Raw genomic sequence first — 24931 nt, 5'->3', positions numbered from 1 at the left:
CTCTAGGTTATTAACTCTACACACATCACACAGTGTCTGGCACCTAACACCACCAGACTTTAAGTGCAGGGGAGTTATTCACTAAGGGAGCTTTATTCAGCTAAAGTAGGAACAAGAAATACAGTGATGTGCATATTTTTACATAAAAGAGCTGAAATAAGGTTCGAAATACATCTATAATTAAAGTTAAGTATGATAAAAATCATCCATATTTCAGAGACTTCCTCAGCTCTCTTCAGCGCACTGTTAACAAACTGACTGAACTTTATGGTGTTTTTATCTCTGCCTCTTCTGTAACTGGGACATTTCAGTCATTACAGTTGCAGAGAACTTTCATTGGCATTATTTTTCTATGAGGCTAAATTCCTACCCACTACAGATTATGTTAGGGAAAGTGTCACTGTGTCATGTTGAGTCTTAATAAGTTCCTGTGTATTACTAATGATCAACCACATTGATACTACACTAACAGATTACACATCTGACCAATAATTGGCTAAATATCTCATTGTAAACCAGCATACATATTCACTCCAGAGCTCAGTGACCTCAGTGCTCACATTGTTATAGTTTACAACAAAGATTGGGTTTATTGTAAAAAATATTTTAATTAAAAGAAAACACAATTAAATGTAAGGAAAATCTTAAATCAAAACAATGCTGTTCTTTATTCATGCTTTGATTAATAACCAGAAAAATCCTGGATTCTCCTCAACAATATGGACTCACAGAAAGCCATTTTGCTAACATATGCTGTACTTTATATGCCTGTTTCTATGGAAACTGTTGCTCTTAGTTCTACCTGTTGCACTATGGGGTATAGCTGTGTCCAAACCCTATTACTAGGTCAGTTAACACTGAGTGTGTATACAGGAAGTCAAAGTTAATTTTAGGTATGTATTGCTACAATATAATTAAAAACAGTCAGAATCTTAAATGTAGTATTGACACTGTTTTAACTGATTCATTGTAACAAGAAAGAAAAACATGTGGATTTATGTTTAAGACTCTTAAGTTTTTTTATCTGTTTAAATTAGAAAAAAGTCAGACTTTTAAAAGTAAAATTAGAAAAATATCATGATAGCCTAATTTGTTCTTCTTTGCATGATTAATTCCTTCTTGAAAACTACAAGCTGAACCTCTATCTAATCTATGTCCTACTCTGTGACCTTATTTTTGCAATTGGTGAAATTTAAAAAGAAATTAAAATAAAATTTGTGTGCTGAGACTTTCAACACTGCTGCACCTGCAGCTTCTCTGACTTCTTCCTCTTTATCTCAAAGACCCCGAGAGCTTAAAGGAGGATAAATAGCTCAATTTTGACTTTATTATGATTTTATTTACAGACTAATTGTGCATGCAGGGAAACAAAGGTGAAAAGCAAACACAGGCCTACCCCAATAGCATTCTACTCCCACATTAATGATTAATTGTTTAAGTGTTTGAATTAAGGGATTATTTATGGGGTTTTTAACTTTTGCTGATAAAAATGAAGCAATTTAATTTGACAATTAAATTGTCTTATTGTGTTTTTTGGCATGTTCAAGAAAATTTAAGATATATTGAGTTCAAATTCACTTCAGTGAATATAGCCTAAATGGAGGTTAGGCCAGGACCAGAGCAACCATTCAAGTATTTTTTTATTAAAAATGTAAAACAACAACAACAACAAAAAAACCTATTTATCTTTTTCATACCCTGAACGTACATGGAACTACCATTAGTTTTTACAATTGTTGAGTTATTCATAGGCCACATTTTTGAGAAAGAACTGTTCTTCCCTTTAAGTTAACATAATTAGGCTGTATGGCCCTGCAATGCGTGTCTATTTACCTCAAACAATTGGTATTACTTAGCTTCAAAAAGGGCTGAAATAACGAGGAATGACTTCAGTAACAGCTGCGAAATCATCCCTTTCAGCTCACAAGTGAACAAAAACATAAAGTCAATTGCTGTCTCTCCTTCTACCTGCCTTATGTTTAAATCTATGATAAAGCCACTCTGTCGAATCAGATCCAACGATGTGACTATGTGCTGCTCGCCTTTCTTAAAAGTCTTTATGGCAAATACAAGGTCCAAAGTCCATTAGAGTTTTGCTGATAAGGGGAGCCAATAAAAGCAGCATGCAGCAGTGTAAATACATGACTCTGGGCCCAGAGCAGGGCCTTATTCTGCGCATTTACATAAGGCAGCCTGCCCACTCATTATCATGTTTTATATCCCCCTGCACTCACAAAGCATCATGGCAAAGTAGCTCCATCCTCCCCGTCAACAGGGAAGTGAAGCAGCTTCACGGAGCAGGTGTCAGCAGCAAACTTCTGAAACACATGAGCAGAGACGACGACAGGAACTTTATTTTTTACTATTTAATTCTCACCTCCCCCTTAACCTCCCTACCCTTTCAAGCAGGCCTATGCTGTATTTTTAATGTTTTCTAAAATGGTATCCAAGCTGACATCCCTGCAGCAGGAGCTCCTCAGCGCCCTGCTTGACTCAGGAGTAACCAAAGATGTCCTGATCCAGGCCCTGGACGATATGGACCCGAGCCCGCCGGGATTTGGAGTTAAACTGGAGAACCTGCCTCTTTCGCCAGATCCGCCACAGAGCCGGAAGATGAACGTAGCGGATGCCGTCGACACAAAGCCCGTCTTCCACACGCTCACCAACGGCCACAGCAAGGGCAAACTGTCCGGCGACGAGGGCTCCGAGGACGGGGACGACTACGACACCCCACCGATACTGAAGGAGCTCCAGTCGCTAAACACGGAGGAGGCCGCCGAGCAGAGGGCGGAGGTGGAGCGCATGTTGGCGTAAGTCAGTCTAACATTTTAAAAACGGAAAAATATTGGTTACAGCCTACTAGTTTAAAGTTAGGTTGGCGGATATAAAAAAATGGGACATTTTTGACACTTCTCTAGTTTATTTTGGCACTCTCTGAACTATTTTACATTTTAATTTCGTCGCCTTCAATTTTAGAAAAATCTGTCTCCAGTACAAAATAACGCGTTTCAAAAAATCAAAAGAACTTTTATTTCTTTGTTTACAATTTTAAATTTACCCGCCACGGCTCGGTTTTAACATCTGGTTACAAATTATCCACATGGATTATTATTTCTTTACCTTACTTGCAAAATATCAGCTGAACTAAGATCTATTTATTATTAACTATACTCCACCTCTCTGCGATAAAAGCCGGCAAAGGCTACATGAGGGAAAGCAGACGGAAGAACCGTAGGAAAAATATTATAAGGTCTGTTAAATATGGGAATTAATATTAAATTGTAATTATAAAAATCAAATTTTATTCTAATTAAATAAAATCACCCCGTTTATTTTTTAAATCCATCTATGTGACAGTGAACGCATGCATTTTAAAAAGGGCATTACTGTAATCATTTACCTTATAATAATGTCCCCTGCTCACACCACGTTTTTTCACTGTAAAACTAATATTTAAAGGCTCTAACAGGACCGAAAGAAAATCAAAACGAACCCACGTGTAGTTAAGTTATTATTAATTTTATTCTATAAATCATCAACTAAAAGATACACAGTGGCGTGTGATTAGAGTGAATGGAGATCTGGTTATTCATTGTCAAAAGTTATAAACTAACATCTCCCACTTAACCCGCAGACATAGATGCAGGCCTCCACATTCTCCAAAACAAACAGAGGTGTAGAGATTTGCTATAATTACCGATGTCACTGTCTGGGCCTCTAATCTCTGACTGTATTTTACTAACAACTGCTGAAAATATTGACGTAAATTAAATAGATGTGAAGGGTCAACTTTACAGGTAAGACAAGACACGTTTTTGCATCTTATTTTAAATTTAGTTTAAAGTCTGTATGGATAAAATTACATTTCTTTGTTTAAAGACAAAAAGTTACAACAGTTTGACTTTGAGGTTATTATTTTTAATTTTGCTTTTATGTATGTGATAAAACCCCCCGAAAGTTAATTCAATTTCATTTCATTCAAATTATCCATAGTATAGCCCTATTTATTTAATGGGGTGTAATATCCTAAAAAGATAAAGTATGTCTATTCATTTATTGGTAGTATATTTGATCTTGTAGTCATCCCAGGTTATATTTATTTTTCCAAATGCTTTCAAACTATCTGAATGTCAACTTTTCACTTGACTGTTATCTGGAAATTCATTACATGGCTTTTGGGTCTTATTTTATTTTTACTTTCATTCTTGATCCCTACTTTTTATTTATTTTTTAGGCTCAATCACTGCTCTAAGGCAACAAATACTAAGTCAAGTTTGTAAAGCAGAAGGATCTATTCGAACTAACCTTTGAAAATATTTACAGCCTCCTGAAAGCGCACAAAAAAAAGGTAGTTTACAAAGGGGGCATATCAGCAGAGCAGCCAACAAACTCTAATCCTTGAAAAACAAGTGGAACTTAAGGGGTTTTAAAGAATATGTTTATGCTTTTGATGGCTGTAAATGAAGTACTGTATATTAACAGAACTACAAAAGCATGGTCTAAAGCATTTCTTCATGGTTATATTTTAATTTAATGGCATGACACAAACAAAAGAAACTTTTATTTCTGCTGTAAAATGCGTGTAAAGGTTGGTTTTGCACTTTACTCCTTCCTTGTTAAAGCTACACGTAGTCCAGCAGTGAAATGATTGGTGTTTTCTGCTCATGTGTTTCATCTGAACCCAGTGAGGATCCATGGCGTGCTGCCCGCATGATCAAAGGTTACATGCAGCAACACAACATCCCCCAACGGGAGGTGGTGGACATCACTGGGCTGAACCAGTCTCACCTCTCCCAGCACCTCAACAAAGGCACGCCCATGAAGACACAGAAGCGAGCGGCCCTCTACACCTGGTATGTCAGGAAACAGCGGGAAATTCTCCGACGTAAGTTAATATTTGAGTTTCTCACAACTTGGCCTCAGCCTGAAGTGTGTTGGCAGCAGCATGGCGCTTTATTGGTTTCAAACTTGAATATTGTTAAACTGGACATGTCGTCATCATGCTGGATGAAATGTTGATGTATCTACAGCGCTGATAAGCCTTTATTAGAGCCTGTACAGCTGTATTGTTCTGTTAAGATATAATTTATGTATAGAAAAAACACTATCATGTGTCTGGTTTCCTTTTATTGAATGTACCTCTCCTTATTTTGCAGAGTTCAACCAGGCAGTACAAGGTTCTGGCAGCATTATGACAGAAAAAGGCAATCAGGATCCGGTGTTTTTTTTCCCAGAGTTCAACCCATCTGGTCAGGGCATGGGTCAGCCTGGTGACGAGGTTGGCAGTGAACCGTCAAGCAAGAAAATGCGCCGTAACCGTTTCAAATGGGGACCTGCGTCCCAGCAAATCCTGTACCAGGCCTACGAGAGGCAGAAAAACCCCAGCAAGGAGGAACGGGAGGCTTTGGTTGAGGAGTGCAACAGGTGGAAAATCATCAGACATTCCTAACACCTTCCCAGACAAGTGTTACCAAAACTGTTTCTAAACATTTTTTCACTTCTTGTTTCCTGCAGAGCTGAGTGTATACAGAGAGGGGTGTCCCCCTCAAAAGCTCAGGGGCTTGGCTCTAACCTGGTTACAGAAGTTCGAGTCTACAACTGGTTTGCAAACCGGCGTAAAGAGGAAGCTTTCAGGCAGAAGTTAGCCATGGATGCCATCACTGCGCCACCTCACTCTTTAAACCCTCTGCTGTCACACAGCTCGCCACATCATCCCCAGAGCAGTGCATCACCTCCAAGTAAGACCCAATACTCCCAATACACTTTGACAGATGAAAGCTTCATCATTGATTAAGGTGTTTTACTGTATGTCTCAAGAAGCTTGTATAGCCTAGTGATGAGGAGCAGCTAAAAAGGCTTTTTTCTTTTTTGCCCCACAAGTTTTGTCACACTAGCAGCCCCAGTACAGCAAAAAATTACTGAAATTAATGCTACATTTGCAGCATTATTATTAAAATTCTATCCGGGTAGTAACGTAGAAATACATGCTAGCACCACAAGGAGATGTTCACTTCCAAATTTAGGAAATACAACCTGATTTACCTCTTCAAAAAGTGCATCAGTTCTCCCCCCTGGTGTAAAAGTGCTGTCAGAGATGGTTATAGAGGCCCAGCTGATGTGATCAGAGAAGCAGAGAATGGAGGGCCAAGTGATCAATGAGCGTGAGTGAGTGAGCTGAGCAAATGCCATTGTTATTCTGATCTTTGAAAACACACTGAGAACAATCCACATTGTACCTGCAATCTCCACTCCAAAGTCAGCATGGAGAAGCATGACACAAAGGGCAGCGGTCCTGTGACAGGCCAGGGTCAGGCCAGGGTCAGGGAGAGGGGACAGACACATCCAGATCAGCTCAACATAACGCCGTCATTTCCACATTTCCTCCTCCCTTGCAGGTTGCTAATGACTCTTCTGTGAGAGTTGCCAAAACAAGGAAACACTGCACATTATTGCTGTGACCATTTCACCCTGACCTGTTGTTTGCGTTTGGCGTAATTAGTATTGACTGAGTCTACCTGTTGTATATGGCATAAAAACAAAGCTGATAGGACTCACAGAGCATTATCCTCCTCGCCATCACTCACCCACCATAAAACAATGATTTGAGAGACTATTGTTGTCCTCTCGTGTTCGGACACGAGGCGCACTTTGAAGGGAAAACAAACTGTTTGCCTTGACTTGCTCTTTTACCTTTGGATAAATTGGTCCCACTTGTGGATTGCCTGTTTGCTTTTTTCCTGCTCAGAACACCTGACCAGGCATTGACCTCGGGCTGCAAAGTCAGAGGGGTCAGTGATAAGGTTGTCGAAGGGAAGGGTTGCCGCTGCCCCCCCCTCTCCTAGCTGGCTGCTTACAAGATGTCCCACTGGCATTCTGCCGACAGCATCAGCTGTTTTTCAGTGTCAGCCCCCAGTCAGACAATAATATCCCAGCAGGACGACTCATTGCGTTGCTAGGGCACAGCCTGCATTATGCATGCTTAATGGACAATTAAAATCCTTTGCTACTACATCTCCTAGGCCTTTGATAAGGGGCTCCCCTGACTTCTCCTCTCTATACTCCTCCTCAGCAGGAGGCCCCATTGTCTGTGGTGTATTAGAAGACTGCAGTGACTGTAACCTAGGTTCATTTATCTCTGCTGGGCCTTGAGGAGGACTGAGTTTAAAGCCTCCCCCGTCACCTTTATGGGCCTAAGTATAGTTGCTGAGGCTGGGTGCAGACTTGGAGCAGCAGGAGCTGTCCACTGAGGTATTGGCTCTTTTCTGGCCAGACAGAACTGATGACCCCTTCTTCGCCTATAGAGAAAGAGAGTTCCCCCTCCTCCTCCTCCTCCTCAAACCACCACCACACCTTCAGTCAAAGCACAGAGGGTCACTGCTGGGTCAGATCAAAGAAAGTCTTCTTACTTTGGGAGTTTTTATTGATTTTGTTTTGGTTCGTTGGCCAGCCGGTCACAATTGGATAGACAGTCAAACAGTGTGACGTGCTATGTAGGTAGTGATTTTTTTTTATTTTAGAAATGAAGCAGATCTCAGGCAGAATGTGAGCATGCACCTGTGCTTTCCTATACAATATTTACTTACCACAAACTCATTTACACATACAGCCCATATTGACAGCTGATGTAGGCCAATGTTAACATTTTATACAGATATAAAAATTATAATAATCCAACTTGGTTAATGTTGTGTGAACAGATAATGAATTAATGTCACTTTTGTTAACTTAAATTGTTGATACAACAAATTATACAGAGTTTCTTAAATTATGTAAAATACATACCAAGTGAATATACAGATTTAGGTTGAACCAATATTTCCAGGGGATATAGTTGGCTCAACTACTTTAGTCGAGCAACTAAAATATATTTTTCTTTTGGAAAACAAGTTCTGCCAACTTTAGATTTTTAGTTATGAGCATGTTATATCAACTAAATGGCAACATGACGTATGAAGTTGGGCCCTTCAACTCAAAAAAATGCTGTGAAACTTGTTATTTAACTACTTTACACTGGGCCCTCATATTAGTTTTTACAGTGTAAGCACTTTTTAGCTTAACAGACTCATTTAACAGAGAAAATCACATTTTCCAAATCAGAATGGGTTATAAAATGATGAGCCTAGCTTTTTCCTATTTAAGGGTAAAACATGGAGAATTTGCTCACTGAAATTTTCTTTACTATTTAAAAATGTCTACTCCTAAATTAAAACATTACATCAAATATTTCCAGAAGTTTTCAAAACCAGAGAAATTCCTGAATTTTACAGCCATAATGGCATGTTATTTGCCATGGCAGCTAACATGAGAGGCATGAAATTTATTATTATTATTATTTTTAATTTGAGTTATTTAATATTCTTCATTTACAGTTTAGGTCAAACAATCACAAATAACAAAAATAATATGTTTATCATTACCATGGTAATGCAAAATTTTACATGATAAAAATATTACATATATACAATGTTGCTAAGTGTGAACTGCTGCTGAAAGCTGCATATTCTGTTGCCCAAGCTCCCCCATATCACGCAGCTCCACCCCTCCCCAGTCCCTGCGAATTAGTGGCCCCACTAGACATTTTCAGGCCTCAGATGTGTTGCTCAGCTCCACCCACCTCTGCAGCTAACTTTTATTTGAATTAAGATATCTTTAAAATACAAAAATACTCTCTATAACAGTGGTTCTAGCCTCAGAACACACCAGTATACCTAAAGACACATGTGACTGAAAATTTCCAGAAATTCTCAAATATATGACAGGAGAAAGAGAGAAAAACTGACATGTTTTACATCCCCTTTCTTCATAACATGCACATTTTGCCAATTTTGATCTTGAAAAATGACTTCATTATCATGGGAAAAGTAGTTTTTATTGCAAGAAAATTACATAAATGAGTTAAGATATTGTTAAAACTTTTAAAATTAACCATTATCACAATATGTATACTTCATAGATTTTTTGCCGCTTTGATTTTTCCTGACACATTCATGACCCACTGACCAAATATTTTGAGAGCCACTGCTCCTTAAGATGCATTTTCTTAACAGTAAACCACATTTTTTTGTTTCACTGAGGGATTTCACGCAATGAGGTAGAAAAGCTCTTAAAAGTGCCCTTTTTAATTATTTTTTATAGTTTTGAGGAAGCAGCCCTCTAATTCACTGTGCCTTCTTCAACCATAGAGATTAATTTTATTTTTACATAAAGTCAGTCCTTTTGTGGTCTTGTTACATTCTTGAGAGCTTTGCTGAAGGTAACTGAATGCTTCTTTCAGCACTCTTACTTTCAGCAACTTGTGTCACCATAAAATTGAATCATTGCTGTGTAAGCTGAGCTTCATCCTTTTGCATCTTACCAAACTAGCAGACTAAGAAGTTCCAGATCAGACACAGTAGTAGGGGGGATTATCTGTGGATGGTGTCACCCCAGGCCAACTAGGAAACAACCCACAAACCCACACAGAAAAGATGGCCTAGCTTTGCACTTTCCATAGCTCTGTGTCTCCAGGAGAGCCACAAAGAAGAGACTGGATACGTCCTGCAGAGACCCAGGAGGTCTGTCATATGCAGCAGTACTACAATGCACACTGCCTGGGGTTGGGGAGCCAGGCTTTGATATTACATGGGTCACACATGGAGTGAGAGCCTTTTAAACCTGCTGAGGGTCCTTGCTACCACTCCCCTTTAGAAGTTCTCGCCCTCCCCCTGTTCTCCAAAAATGGCAGTTGGTTTCATATGGATTGGTCTATTTTAGAGTTTTACAGAAATCTTCAGTCTAAGAAGCTGTGTCACAGCAATATCTCAAATTTAAACCTGCTCTAAAACTTTCTAAAACCTAAAGTTTAAATCTTAGAGTCCTTAATGAGGTCCTGGCAACTAGAGTTAACTGCTGGACCTAAAGAAGCCGTCCTGAATAGCATCTTCTCTCCATCAGACACTTTAAGAGGTCGCTCAGCACTGATTTAACAGCCTTTTTTATGAGACCACTTCTATTGTGAGGCAATGGGGGTCATGAGTCCAACGGAGTGCTTTATTGTTCTGTGGCAGTGTTTACAAGGCACGGTGCAGTGTCATAGTGTGGCTTCAGTGTTGCAGCAGACAATATGAAGTCTGTGTGCTGAGCAAAATGGAGGACAGGTACTTTAGAGGATGAAATATGGTGCCGTGCATCTAGACCTTAAGTATCAAGCGTGAAAGTGAATTTGAATAGTATGAGGAAAAGGTTTTTCTCTCTCTTGCTAACAATGAGTGAGAAATATTATACTACCGTCATTGTTAGCTTCATTTAGCATACAAATAGCAGCACCTCTGTTTGTGAGTTATGATTGTTTGCTCTCTAGCCCTCTGAGAAGGAAGGATGAGAACAGTTGTATTTTTCTTGTCTTTGTTCATGCTGGAAGACAACTAGCTTAGCTTAGCTGAAAAACGTGTAGGAAGAGGAAACCGTTAGCTTTACTCTGTCTAATGCTTTAAAATGTAGCACACTTGGACAGCAACAAGCTTATTCTTTTATAAAAGTTTGATTTGAGTCTCGTGTGTCCTATATGGTGATGCTATTATCAAGAGACAGTTAGCGTAGCCTAGCATAGCCTTGTTTTGTTTAGATTTAAGAAAAAATCAAATAGCACAACTAGCTTACATTTAAAATTCTAATCTTAATCTTTGTATTAACCCACGTCATTATAGTTCAGAAAATACTAGGCTTTTAGAACTTTATTTTATTTACCAGTTAGCTTAACATAGTCCAAGTACTACTTGAAACCCCTACTCTTTCTTTGCCAAACACCAACAAAATCAAGTTAACCCTATCAGTTTAGCTTATTGCATTCAGTGCTATATCATACATCTTTAATATGTAATTGGCAAATGCACAGTTTTTTTTACTTTTTTGGTCAAGCTAGGCTCACTGTTTCTGTCTGCGTCTAGTCTTTAGCTACAAAAGGCCGGTAAAAAGGTTTTGCTACCGTTGATATGAAAATGTTCTAAAACAGATAACTCTGCATCAGGAAGGAAGATGTGACACCTGTAGCAGCTTTGAGATCTATAAAAACATCCTGCTCCTTTCTGTATCAGTGACAAAAAAATCAATGCCCTCCCCATCGGTCATGTTCAGTGTCAGTGCCTCTCCCTCTTTTTTATCTCATAATGGTTGTATATCAATGCTTACTGTCATGCCTGACCAGATTCAGCAGAGTGTTCAGGCTGTCACACCTGGGTCAGGGACGGAGGGTGCTTGGGGAAGATGGGAGATCTGAGAGCAAACAGAGTCTGTCTCTACACTGTCACCGAGAAAGGGGGGCTTAGTGTCTGTGTGAGGCTTAGACCAGAGGATAAGAATGTGTTTGACATTGTTTGTAATTGTGTAATGTTTACTCTGTTGGTATCAGAGGGGGCCTGCATCAGCAAACAGGCATTTGATTGTTGGTTGTGGCGAGGTAAAGCATTCCTTTGGGCCTCCAGTGAGAGACAACAAGAAGTCTAGACATAATAATAAATGATGCCCTAAAGGAAGAATTATATTTTCATTACACCTTCACATGAAATAGTAACAACTGAGTTTTTTACAAGTAAAGAAATGTAAACTTTAATCCTGCAATTTGACAGAGGAATTTTGCATGACTTGATGGAAAGCATGTGCATTTGATGGTGGTCATTGTTGACAGATTTAATGATGTACTTGCTATTTAATGTCTTTATAATGGGTCATTATTTTCTATGTATAGCTGCCTGACAGAACATTTTGGGTGCTACCTGTCTCGGCCTAGACACGCTTGAAAAAAGGTGTTTTGAATTTCAACAAGAAAAATGAAAGTAAAATGATCAAAAACCTGCTGAAACTTAACATTGACGTAATTGAACAACAAGTGCGCTGATCAGAGGCTCTGATGTGAGTCCTGCTGTGTGTACACAGTGCATGGCCTTGGCTGAGCTGCACAGATAGCGGCAGCAGCAGCAGCAGGGACTGGTCGGTGTGTTTGTTTGTTCTTCTCCACTGTTGTCTGAGTCAAAGAGCAGGTAAGCTAGTTGGGCGGAGTGACTGCGTTGTAGCTCAGTGCAGAATGAGGCCGACACTGCTATCTCCCTGCCCTACATAACTGTACGAATAAGACTAACTCACCTGTTTCTCTCTCTCTCTCTCTATCAGTGCGTTACAGCCAAGGCCCTGGTGAGGTCACCTCCTCCACCACCATCAGTCACCACAGCAGTAACTCCGTGCACAACAGCCAGTCGGTGCTCCAGCAGGTGTCTCCAGGAGGATTGGACCACAGCCACAGCCTGCTGTCACCTGACGCCAAGATGGTGAGTGAACACACCTGGGCCCTCACGGCTTCAGATAAGATAAGAGCTGGCCTGAGTTTAGCAAAAATGTAAAAAAAAAAAAAAAAAAACAACAGGTTCCCGAACCTCTGCTCTCCCATGGACCTAGTGGAAGGAGCCAACAATTAGCACATTGTGCTGCTCTGTTTGGAAGGTGGAGGGCCATGATGGCTTCACCAGAAAGCACCGGGCATGTTCAACACTCAGCCAATAAACCTGACAAAGAAACATTCTGCTCGTATTGATTAAATGCCTTGCAGAGAGGAGACACAGGAGGAGCGATGCTTGTTCTGCCAGAAATGACGCCAACATTTGATTGTACTCACAGTTCTTTTTAGTCGACTTCAGAGTTTCTCCCTTCTGCCCTAGTCCAATATTTGATCAGTGACAAGGAAACCTGTGTATGCCCTTGTAGCTTTTCAGTACTTTAGACATATGATGTTTGATTTACTGGCAAAATAAATTGTACTAAAAAATTCAACCTGGGATACGATCAATTCCCAAATGAATTTTAAATTATTTGATATATTAGTTATCAAGTGAATGTAAAGCATGGAGCCTAAATGAATATAACACATACCATCAGGAAGGGTTGAATGTTTTTCAGTAAATTTGTTGGCAGCAGTTGACAGATTTGCATAAGTTTGTCAGGCAGCTTTTTTCCCACAACATCCTAAACAAGATGTCCTGAAATAATTATAGGATTTTTTGTAGATGAGATAATCATGGCAAGCCTTATGTTATCAAAGAAATCATGTCATGCTTTGAATTGATGAATGTTGCTAACAGTAGATTATTTTTTGGATCTCCAGCCAATGTATGTTAAATATGCCTCCTTATAAAGGTTGAAGGGTCAGATAAAGCATAAAGTCTCGCAACTGAAATGTTCAATGCTGTGGACTTACTTCCCTCTCAGATCAGGATACTTCTGTGTTTTGAAGCGCTGTTTTGTGAAATGACTGTAGTGCAGCTAAGCAGCAGGTCTTATCTACGGATGTGCATCCGTTCATTCTGTCTTCTGTGGGAAGCTGTAGTCAAATAGACGCAGCCCAACAGAGCGGGAGGCCCCCAGACCAGACAGACATGACTGTGCATGGAGTTTGGTTATTCTTTAAGTGGTTTGCTGTAACATTTAAAGAAAGGAACATATGACATAGATGCAAACTTTACCTGGGTTCTCCTTAAAGTAATGCAGTCCCCTTTGCTGACATATTTTGTATAATTTTCCCCTTCCCTTTATTGTGTCTTATCAGTGTTTGCTTGTGTTTTGAGTGGAGTTGCACAAGCGTAGTGTCATACAAAAGAATCTGAACTAAGTCAACATTTATCTCTGCTTTTTCAGCACACATCTCTCTCACTGATATAAATAAATATGTTTTTACATAACAGAATCTCAATTTTATCCTACTTGAGTGTTTAAGGCTCTTGTGACATATTGAAAATGTATATCCTTTGTCTTTGTTGCACTTAGATTTCAGGATCAGGTGGAGGACTTCCTCCAGTCAGCACATTGACAAACATCCACAGTTCCCATCACAGCCATCAGCAGACACAGAACCTCATAATGCCTCTTTCTGGAGTCATGGCCATCGCACAGAGTGAGTTCTAATTGGTCCTTCCACATAACCAAGAACTCTCAAAAAAGAAGCAAAAGTCACTGATCATGACATTGTTTGACTGAGTTTTTATGTTCCATCAGGTTTAAACACATCACAGTCTCAGACAGTACCAGTGATCAACAGCGTGGCGGGCAGCCTTGCAGCACTGCAGCCGGTGCAGTTTTCACAGCAGCTCCACAGCCCGCATCAACAGAGCCTGATGCAGCAGTCGCCCAGCCACATGACCCAGCAACCCTTTATGGCTACTGTCACACACTCACACAGTCAGTAACACCCACGTCTGCTCTTGTTTTTACATCGTGAAGATCTATGGATTCACTTTGTGTTACAAGTTTAATATGTGACATGAACTGCGTAAAGAACAGTTTGAAATGGTTAATTTTTTCTTTTATTCAACCTTAGTCTGCAGTAGAGCACATCCTGGCTAGACTTTTGTCATTTAAATTTGTTATTTTTTGGGTTTTTCATTGGCAAAAGTTGTGGCTTGGTTAATCTTTAAAGGGAGCCAGATGGATGCTTAAAGCTGGAGTTTAAACACTTCAGATGAATGTGTTACAGACATGTTACTCAAGACAGGATTTAAATTCTGTCTTCTACATAGCCAACTGTCCTTTGGCAGCTATATTATATTAAATTAAGGATTTATTTTTATCAACCAATAAACCTTGTTCTTATTTTCATGACAGTTTAATTTTGTGTTGAAATAATGATCTGCTTACAATCCTGAGCACAAAGAGGATGTGCTAACTGCTATTTTTATTATTAAGGGAATAACCTACAACATTATTTAACTTTCTCTAAAAACTGAAGGAAAGAGAGAACTGGAAAACTATTTTCACAAGTATTGAAATTAGGTTCGATTTGGTCTAACTTTGCTGATTCCTTTCCCAAAATTATTTAACATTTGTCTTTTAAAAGTATATTTGAAGACTGCTTGCATCCCAGTAACACATCTAAAGCTGTCCCATTTCAAAGGATACTTCAGTTATTGCCTTTTTTCCTCAGCCATTAAGGATCTGTTCAAATGTACTTGTCAAATGGATGACTACCCGTTAAGACATGTTTACTTTATACCTTTAATATTAGTGTCTGGGAGAATTATACTTCTGTCAGGAACATTTTGTCAAGGAACACAATATTTTTTTTCATTAGCAGTTATTGATATGCAGTTGTTTCTGTCATATATGTTTGGTGTTATGAATGTTCTGGGATCCCCCTGCCCTTCCATGAGCCAGTGTGGAAAGCTTCTAGCAGGAGCAGCAATAAAAAAAAAGATGCGAGCAGAGTAGGCATCAATGACAACAGAATGACATTTATTAAGTCAGAAGCAGAATAAAGGAGGCGCTGGGGTGGAGGAGGGTTGCAAAAAGGAGCAGCAAAGTGTACCCAAGTTAGAGCAGTTTAGATATGGCAGCATGCTTAGAACAAATCAGCTGGCCGTCAGCTGATGAGGACTTGTGTGAGATCAGCTGATCTCAATTGTATGGCAGCGCTTGACTATGTAATGGTTGCATTGTTCTTCCTGTGTAGTGTCACCCTTAAAGTCCTTTTATTTTAACCTGAGTACAGTTTGAGTGATGAGGACACTAAGAAAGGAATTAGTGTAATGGAGTTTGGGGTGAGCCCAATCAGAAAGATGTGGGAAGATGCAACCATCTACCCAGAGTGCTTTGCAAATGGGAATTTACTTTTTAAATGTTCTTGAAATGTAAAAATCTATTTTTTTCTTTATTCAACATACATTTTAAGGTAACAGAATTAATCTAGTAAGGATGATATGTCCTAATATACAGGGTTTGGTTTTAACTCAGTCGTAAAGGTATTAATACAAATAGTATAAATTATTTTTTGTCAAATTTTGTGATGTTGATTATGTAAGCTAGTTTCAATGAAGCTGGTGAGGTTGGTGTCATAGGAGCAGCTATGTGTTAAGAGTAGAAATGAGTAGTGACATTAACAGCGAATCCTCTGTAGGCCAGACTGTCTCATTTCAGTTTAATATGATCAGTCTACACAGGCTAAGAATGATGGGTTCCTCATAGACTGTCTCTTATGAAAGATGCTACTCTTTGCTGAAAGAGCTAGTGATACATATGAAAGTGCTGTTTTTCTTGGAAAAAATGTGATATTTTCTTCTTTACAGTCAAGAAACATGATGTATTATTTTGATTGACAAACAACTGTTTAAACCTAACCATGTGTCTTATTTTTCCTGCAGTGTATCCTCACAAGCAAGAGCCCCCGCAATATTCCCACCCGTCACGTTTCCCCTCAGCCATGGTGGTTACAGATGCCAACAGCCTCAGTACCCTCAGCTCCATGTCCTCCAGCAAGACAGTGAGTTTTTAGCTGGCATTGTGTAACAGTCTGATACATGTTCTCACCTGTCTGCCTGCCACTCCAGGGTTTAGATTTAAAACATCCTTGAATCAGTAAGGGGGTAATTGCACTAGAAATGTATTTTTTGTTGATTTTTGCATCATCTGTAACATCAAACCTCTGCTTAACACCTCAACCAGCTGATTAGTTACCTATTGATTCACAAAAATCACCCCCACCCTGCTCCTGTAAAAAAAACAAAAAAAAACAAATGCAACCAAAGCACAAACTAACAGAAGGGATTGGATTATATCTGGGAGAAGTGTTTGCCCAGTGTGTGTAATGATTGTGTGTTTAATTCCTGTCACATTAGGACGCTCCTGTAAACAAGATGGTGCAACTTGGGGGTCTCTCCTGGGTAAATACATTTTTATCAGTTCAGTCACTAATCAAGCAATCAAGAACTTAAGTTCTTTCACAGCTTTGGTTTTGGTCTGATGCAGATGTTTAAATGGTTTTTATAAGGCACCAAACTAACAGATGAATGGTATACTCCTTAAAAGTTCCATTTCCTCTTGAACAACCTTCTAGTCAATCAGCTGATCCCTCAGCCTGAACGCCTGTTGATTAACACTGCCTCCTCACACTTCCCTCTTACCCCTGTGATCAGGAAATGAGCCTCGCTGTTAATCAAAGTCCTCAAACCTCGTGTCCTCTACACTGTGATCCATCCAGTGAGGCTGGAGATGAGATAGGCTGGGAGGGGGGTGTTTCTTTTTTACCTTTTTTTTCTCCTGGTAATTACACATTTTCTCCTTTCCTACTTCTCCCTGCTCTCAGTGATCGCTCTAGCCTGAAATGTTGTCCACGGTGCTTTCACACGCTCAATTTCCCACGCTGAGGCAGAGTGCTCACACCGCTGCATCACTACAGACAGACAGATGGGTCAGTGGGATGAAAGCTGAGAGTTGAGGGTGTTTTCATGAGAACATAAGGGAGACAAACCTCTCTGAGGCTGTGAAATAGCAGCATAACAATCAGTTATCAATATACTTTCAAAGAATAATTAGGTTTAAAGATGTTTGAAGAGTCAAGTGTAGAAAAAATACTTTAGATTTAATAGTTACGTAAAAGGAAATGAAAATTCAGTCTGTCTGCAAGAATAACTTACTTTAATGACCAGAACTTTAAGTTTTTATAGAAAAAGATACGATACCTTTACCCTCTACTCAACCTGAACCTTATCTTGAGCTAAAACAGTTTTTCATATAATTGCCAAGCACGTTTTTTTTTTTAAACATCCTGATTATCTGATATACTATATTGCCAAAAGTATTCACTCACCCATCCAAATAATTGAAATCAGGTGTTCAAATCCAAAGCGTCGTATGCAGTGGTGTAAAGCACGCTGCCACTGGACTCTAGAGCAGTGGAGACACGTTCTCTTGAGTGACAAATTGCGCTTCTCCATCTGGCAATTTGATGGACGAGTCTGGGTTTGGTGGTTGTCAGGAGAACTGTACTCGTCTGACTGCATTGTGCCAAGTGTAAAGTTTGGTGGAGGGGGGATTATGGTGTGGGATTGTTTTTCAGGAGCTGGGCTTGGCCCCTTAGTTCCAGTGAAAGGAACTCTGAATGCTTCAAGATGCTACCAAGAGATTTTGGACAGTTCAATGCTCCCAACTTTGTGGGAACGGTTTGGGGATGGCCCCTTCCTGATTCAACATGACTGTGCACCAGTGCACAAAGCAAAATCCATAAAGACATGGATGAGAGAGTTGGATGAACTTTACTGGCCTGCACAGAGTCCTGACCTCAACCCAATAGAACACCTTTGGGATGAAGTAGAGCTGAGACTGAGAGCCAGGCCTTCTCGTCCAGCATCAGTGTGTGACCTCACAAATGTGCTTCTGGAAGAATGGTCAAAAATTTCTGTAAACACACTCCTAGACCTTGTGGAAAGCCTTCCCAGAAGAATTGAAGCTGTAATAGCTGAAAAGGGTGGACTGATGTCATATTAAAACCTATGGATTAAGAATGGGATGTCACTTCAAGGGATACTTCAACATTTTGGCAAATTTGCCCATTGCCATAATTCCTATAGTCTTAGTAATAGGTTCGTTTCCTTTAGTTGACGGTGCAAGCTGTTTTTAGATCTTGGGGGACCGTTAAACCAGCTGCACAGCTAACACCATGTTAGCAGACGGAATTTTTGCTTTCCCACATCAAAGTCATCAAATACACAATCCAACAACTCCAAAACGCTCTCGTGCACAAGTTGTGGCCTGCACATTCACCACGCTATGAAATAATAACATATAATTATGTAACATTACAATGCATGAAGCAAATACTCTGAACTATTTCTTGAGTAAACCACTGGGCAGAGTGACACAGTGCAGCAGCCATGTCTTGAGTGAAGTTCTGGCTTTGCATTTAACTTTAAAACTTCTCTGTCTCGTAATGTTTCATGATTATTTAATAGCGTGGCGAATGTACAGGTCACAACTTGTCCACGAGAGCATTTTGGAGTTGTTGGATTGTGCATTTGATGACTTTGATGAGAGAAAGCAAAAATTCCGTCTGCTAACATAGTGTTAGCTGTGCAGCTGGTTTAACGCCCCCCCCAGATCTAGAAACAGCTAGCACCAACAACTAAAGGAAACAAATCTATTACTAAGACTATAGGAATTAGGAATGGCAATGGGCGAATTTGCCAAAATGTTGAAGTATCCCTTTAAGTTCATATGCGAGTCGAGGCACGTGAGCAAATACTTTTGGCAATTTAGTGTATGTAAGTAATTTCCATTAACACATAAAACTATTCAAGGGAAGAAAGTGTCAGAAATACTTCAACACACTGTCAAGATAAATTCTATTAATCTGTATCAACTAAGATCCACGATTAGAGTACACATTTTTTACGTCACAATGATTCACAGAGTTTATTGCCAATTTTCCCAAAACTCCCAAAATCCAAAATTACACAAACCAGTTTAAATGCAAAATATTGGAAATTTTAAATTCTATAAGTTTGGTGCGATAAATCATGATTAATTACAGAAATCCTGAGATTGATCTTGATGAAAATTTTTCCTCTTTTGATGGCAATAATCAAAACACATCAGTTCTTCATGGTAGATGCCTCTCATTTAAAGTAATTGCCCAGCCCTAGTCTAAACTTAGAAATATCTGATTTCCTCAGATGAAAGACCAAATTAGTCCAGCAAATAAATAAAATTAGAAAAACACAGATGTTTTACGGATACTTTTTTCTTTTAGAGTTGAAAATAAACTACTTTTGGTCAAATGTAATACAGCTAAAAGTATGAAAATTAAAAAGCAATGCTTAAGAATTATATCAAAGTTTGTTCACAGCATTAACATAATCACTGTGTGGCATTTTACAGACTTGATTACTTAGAGAATAATTAGCAGGCAGGTACTTTCTTATCAGGACTTTATTTAAACGGGGCAGCCCTCTTCTCATGACTCGACCAGGGTGTTCAGGCTTTATAACACCCACTGTTTACTGAGGAACCCCTCCATTATACCTGAGTCTGATACACACTCACCTCTGCTCACAGGCCTGCGTCTAATGACTCAGATCTCAGCTCAGGTCAGCTTTATCAGCTGAAACTGTTTGTTGTCCGCAAGGTCACAGCAGGGCCACCAGCCTCCACCCACAGAGACGCAGGAGAAAAATAAATTCCACAAACAAATCTAAAAAAAAAAGGACGGAAAGCTTTTCAAAGGGAACAAGCTTGAAGGAGTCAAGAGAAGAGGGATGAGGAATGTATTTGGTCAGGTGTGGCACCTGAAGGTGCAAGAGTGATGTATGCTATTTACCAGTGGGGAGAAACAGTTTCATCAGTGCAGGTGGCAATATTTCAGAATAAAGGTGATGATTTAAGCATCAAAATAAATGACAGAAATAATTACAACAGAGATTGTCTCCTTTCACATTAGTCCTCATAATACTGGGTATTTATTACCAATGTGAGCAACACTTATTTTGTGATTTACTAATGCTGGGATTGATTGATTTATTGATGAAATGCTAGGGCATTTAGCACAATACTTACTAAAACATTAAAGCTTTGTCATACGTATAGCAGTGATTGATATTATTTGTCCAAAGAGGATTTTTGATCTAAATGTGAAGATCAAAATGTTGTTTCAATTTTGAGAAATAAAACAGTAGTCCTTTGTAAGGTTGTGATAATTGAAGTACAATGAAAACAAAAGCAGCCCAAATGTGTGCATATAAAGTATTTTCATAATCTACCGAAACTATAACGCAGGAGATATTAATTTCAAAATAAAATGGCTTTATATTGAAAGTTACACTTAAATTAAAGTATAAGATGCCTGTTAGATAAAAAGCTTTGAAAAAGTAAAGTTTAAATTAGCAATATAAAAAACAAAAAACTCAATTAAATAACTTTAAAATGTGATCTGGACAGGTTCTTGCCTAATGTAGCCACATTCCACCACAGGTTTGCACTGTACATGCTTGAAGTTCATGAAGTTATAATAACGTCTAATGCACATTAAATTGCACTGTAGGTAAGGTCTAATGTTTAAAGAGGAAACTCTGCAGATTAAGGGATGATCATCAGACAATCAAAAAAATACTTACCTTGAGTAATGATTGCTTGGAACCAAAAGAGTGTTTTATCAACTGCAGAAAATAGAGCTGATGTAGTTCAGGGTTCCTCAATTACAATTCTCTAATTTCCTTACGCCAAGGTCCAGAATATCTTTATTTAACCTGACCGGTTATACAATTTCGCCCAGCTCATAAGATGCAAATATTAAATTAAATTTTTAATCCACAAAATAGTTGATCAAAAGTGACAAGTTAAAATGACTCAAAATGAAGAATAAGTCACAGAAACTTAAAATAATGAGTTGGATTAAACTTTTCTTTGTTTATTGAGTTTACACAACTTGATCTATTTAAATATTTTGGACTCTGAGGTTTACAGTGAGTATTGTATTACTTAACAGGTTGTTTATATAGTTCTAACCATTACAGACCTTCTTAGTCTCAAATTTCTCTCTTCTCCTTTCAGTGTCCTCTTCAAGCCTGGTGAGAGCATCCACCTGATTTCCCCGGTGCCGGGCAACCTGAGCACATTTTTCCACCCTCTCACCGCGGTAACCATGACAACTCTTAATAACCGGCAGAGGCACGAGGACGGCAATGCGTCAGTCAACAGAACTAACAGGAGGAATGACGACGGAGGGCCATGCTGTGAAAAATGAGATTGTGAGGAAGAAGAAAAACACAGAAACTCAGCTCACTGCACCTGAAAGTGAGGAGACAAGACTCATTCTTTTTCGCACATAAATGATCAACAAGGATGTCTGATTTTAACAGAAGCTTTGACAGCAGTATTCAGTTTTTAATGTCTCTTTTTAATGAAGAGACATTACAAAGGAACAAAAACCCAAACATCTCACAAACAGAGAGGCTCTGGGAATCTTAAAAGATTGTGATTGAAGGTGGGAAAATGAAGACTCTCTCGATCCAACAGAGATGCTAATCAGCCTGTGTGAAGGCTGAAAGACTTAATGAAGTCGGCAACTTCATGGTTGAATCGCCTTGCACGCCAGCAGAACTGTCTGACAATCACTTCTATTGATCCTGTGCATCGGCCTTAAAGGAGTCTTCCATGTTCTTCTGTCACACTCAGTTTACTGTGCCAGCATGGGTGCAGATTTTCAATGTGTATACTGTAATTGAAAAGACTTTGACAATCTTGAAAGGACCATGCATGTTTGAAATGCTTTTTATAACTAGATTCTGCACACTTGAGACTGGAAATGAATATGCACTATCAGTGAAGGCACCAACTTTTATTATAAACTGAAGTTTCTGTTGTGAAAAGCTGCCTGTAAGAGAGAAAAAAAGACACAGATTGATGTGTGTATGTTATGCCAAAGAATAAGAGCGTAGCTGAGTGTAGGATTTATTTGTAGACATGTCTGAAAAGTCACCCTGTCGTACCCATAAACCTGGTCTGCCCTGAGGGGGAGGACTGACTCACACACTTTAAACGTGGCCCTTCCCTTCCATTTTGTTTGCACACAGGTTCAGGTGAATTTCAGGAATGGGACTCACCCTCCTTTCTCTCCCATTTCCTGCTGCAATATGAAGAAATAGCAAAATAGTGCAAATGTTGATAATAACTCCTCATTACAAAGCCCTCCTAGAGTGTAGAATGAAAATATTGACAGGTATTCAGAAACAAAACAGCCACATTGCTCTGGGATTCAGTGAAGGAGAGAGACATGAAAGAGCAAAATGTTGTGACAGCAGCTGCTCTAATCAAACAGGAATCCAGAAAAGGATGAGAAATGTTGGGAGAGGAGCAGCTGCTGTGGGTATGGACACCCACACTCACAGTGCCCAAGAGTAATGAGGCAGAATACAAAACTAATGTTGGCCTGGAGTCGTAGATGGGAATCTGACCGCTGGGCCGCACAGGAAGCAAGAGACGCACAAATGTTAGCTATATGCTAACTAACTAGTAGCTGATGACATACTGGCATTGTGTACATCAGGAGTATTTTCATGTTTAGTTTTCCTCTGAATCCACCAGATATTCAAAATTGGGAAGGTTGACTGCAAATAGAGAAAATGAGTAAAAAGTTTTTCTATCTGTGAAATCTCCAATGTGTTAAATATTTACTACAAACAGCAGGTGTGTGGTTGTGCGATCCAGCCAAATTGTCTAAAGTGTGTATTTGGAGGCTATAATGTTAAAATTTTCTCACCTTTTCAAAATTAATCATGTGAAAATATTTACTGTGTTGCCAGCCTTTGCTAGCTGGGTTATCGTAAGACAAGTGAAGCCATGTGGTGAAATTTTATCTAAGTTTTCCTTCAGAATAACTGAGTTACAAAAGTTTTTTACTAAAGACAAAACAATTTTGAACATCAAACCCTGTGTGCTCAAAGTGTGGCGGATCCGAGCTCCTGTTCAACATTAGGTCATTGTTATTATCATGTCGATTGGATGGTGACTGTTATACATTGACTGCCATCTGATCAGAGGGCACTCATATTTCTGTGACAGGACATGATCTTTTTTGTCTCTCCTAATGTATTATTTTTGTACAAAATTGAAATCAATCATAAATCATTATTTATACTTTCTGAGAAAATATTGATATTTCAAGTAAAAGGTTTTTCAAAAATGAATGCATGGTTTTGTGTTATTTTGTGTGGTTAATAGAATGATAACATGTCTGTTATTGACATAAAATAGCTGTAGCACCTTAAGTCGACAGTCTTTTTGGAGGTCATAATAATAAAAGGGATACAGTCATGTGCATAAGTTTGTCATGTCGGCGCCAAGGATTCATCACAGGCCTGATGTGCCACAATCCCTGCAAATAAGCCCAAAGATCACCAGCAGTTTTAGGGCCCTTAGGACATCCACAGCTCGACCATGGGCTTGTGGCAACCCTAACTATCCACCTGGACAGTACCCTAGACCGTACTTTCTTGCCACATCCACCCCTTATTCTGCCATAAAGGTGGGGGCTTTATTTTTCAACAGATGATTTTCCCATCTCCCTGGTAAAATTTCAGGACTTCAAGAGCACAATCTGGGTTAAGGCAATCCTCCCTCCCACCTACGGTACCCTTGGGCAGCTTACTGGCCACATCTACACCTTACTGCAGCCTCAATTTTTGGCCCAAACATGCCTAAAAGTTCTGCACAGTACTGTGTATCAACAATTTCAATGAACCATGGTATACTCTATTTCAGATTAGGTTGATACTGACAAAGAGCCCACTGTTACCTTCATATGTTCATCTTTATATTTAGCACGGTTGTGCTGGGGTTTAAAGTCAAATCAGGGTTGTGTTTAAATTAAGTGAAGTGATTTGTTTGATTGTCCCATTGTCTGTATGAAGCATGGAGATAGTCTTCACCAGTATGTGTAAACAGAGTAGATTGTTTTACTAGTCTCTCTAAACCTGGATTTTTATCAGTGCATATAAGCATGATAGTTCAAAAGAAATCATACCAAGTTGAACTTTAATAAGTCGGACGAGCACGTCCAATGTGGGTTAGGATTTATTTTGCATGTGCAGACCTCAACTGGACCCAGACTAACTCAGGTGTTCTGTGTTAGTTTCCACACTGGGCTTTGACGACAAGCATAAATGTGTTGTATAGTAGAGGCCGTGTTTATGACTGCTCTCAGAAATCACGATAAGCTGGAAGAAAAGTATGCATTGTGAGAACATGAGAAATCTACACAGCTTTAAAATTTGTCCACGTTTTCACAGGCAGACATACTTTCACTAATAAATCAGTTTTCTCTCTGCGCTTGTTTACTGGGACATAATGATAGCAGTCACCATTCTGGATGCCATAATTGCCGTCTCCCAGGCAAATAGGGCAAGCTTTAGGCTCTAATAACACTCGTTTATACCGAAACAGATAAGTCAGGGGAAATGTGCTAAAGAGACCAAAAACTGTTTTGAACCAGACTGTAAACATTTTTATTGCTGCTGTAAAAGGATCATTTTGATATGGGAGCTAATGGAGACTATGTGCTGCCAGCCTCAAGTGGACTCTCAGGGAAGGTTTATTTATTTATTTATTTATTTTAAATTCTGGATTTTGCTAAGCGTAAACCTTACTTTGC

At 39.2% G+C, this 24931-nt stretch overlaps 1 protein-coding gene across 2 annotated transcripts; it reads left to right on the top strand.

The window, feature by feature from the left end:
• Window positions 1-2182: 2182 nt before the first annotated feature.
• Window positions 2183-23947, top strand: hnf1ba (HNF1 homeobox Ba). 2 transcript variants are annotated; one of them, XM_041812890.1, is made up of 10 exons: window positions 2183-2810; window positions 4686-4885; window positions 5157-5424; window positions 5515-5738; window positions 12145-12299; window positions 13789-13915; window positions 14017-14199; window positions 16155-16273; window positions 16629-16673; window positions 21334-23947. In XM_041812890.1, the coding sequence occupies exons 1-10, from the start codon at window positions 2428-2430 to the stop codon at window positions 21352-21354; spliced, it is 1725 nt and encodes a 574-aa protein (XP_041668824.1). In that variant the 5' UTR covers window positions 2183-2427; the 3' UTR covers window positions 21355-23947. The 2 variants fall into 2 exon arrangements, with proteins under 2 accessions (XP_041668824.1, XP_041668832.1); XM_041812898.1 differs by lacking the exon at window positions 16629-16673.
• The last annotated feature ends 984 nt before the right edge of the window (window positions 23948-24931 follow it).

This window comes from Cheilinus undulatus, linkage group 2, assembly GCF_018320785.1.
Source record: "Cheilinus undulatus linkage group 2, ASM1832078v1, whole genome shotgun sequence".
Lineage (NCBI taxonomy): Eukaryota > Metazoa > Chordata > Actinopteri > Labriformes > Labridae > Cheilinus > Cheilinus undulatus.
The sequence above is the reverse complement of the archived record's forward strand: the minus strand, read 5'-3'. Positions and strand labels throughout refer to the sequence as shown.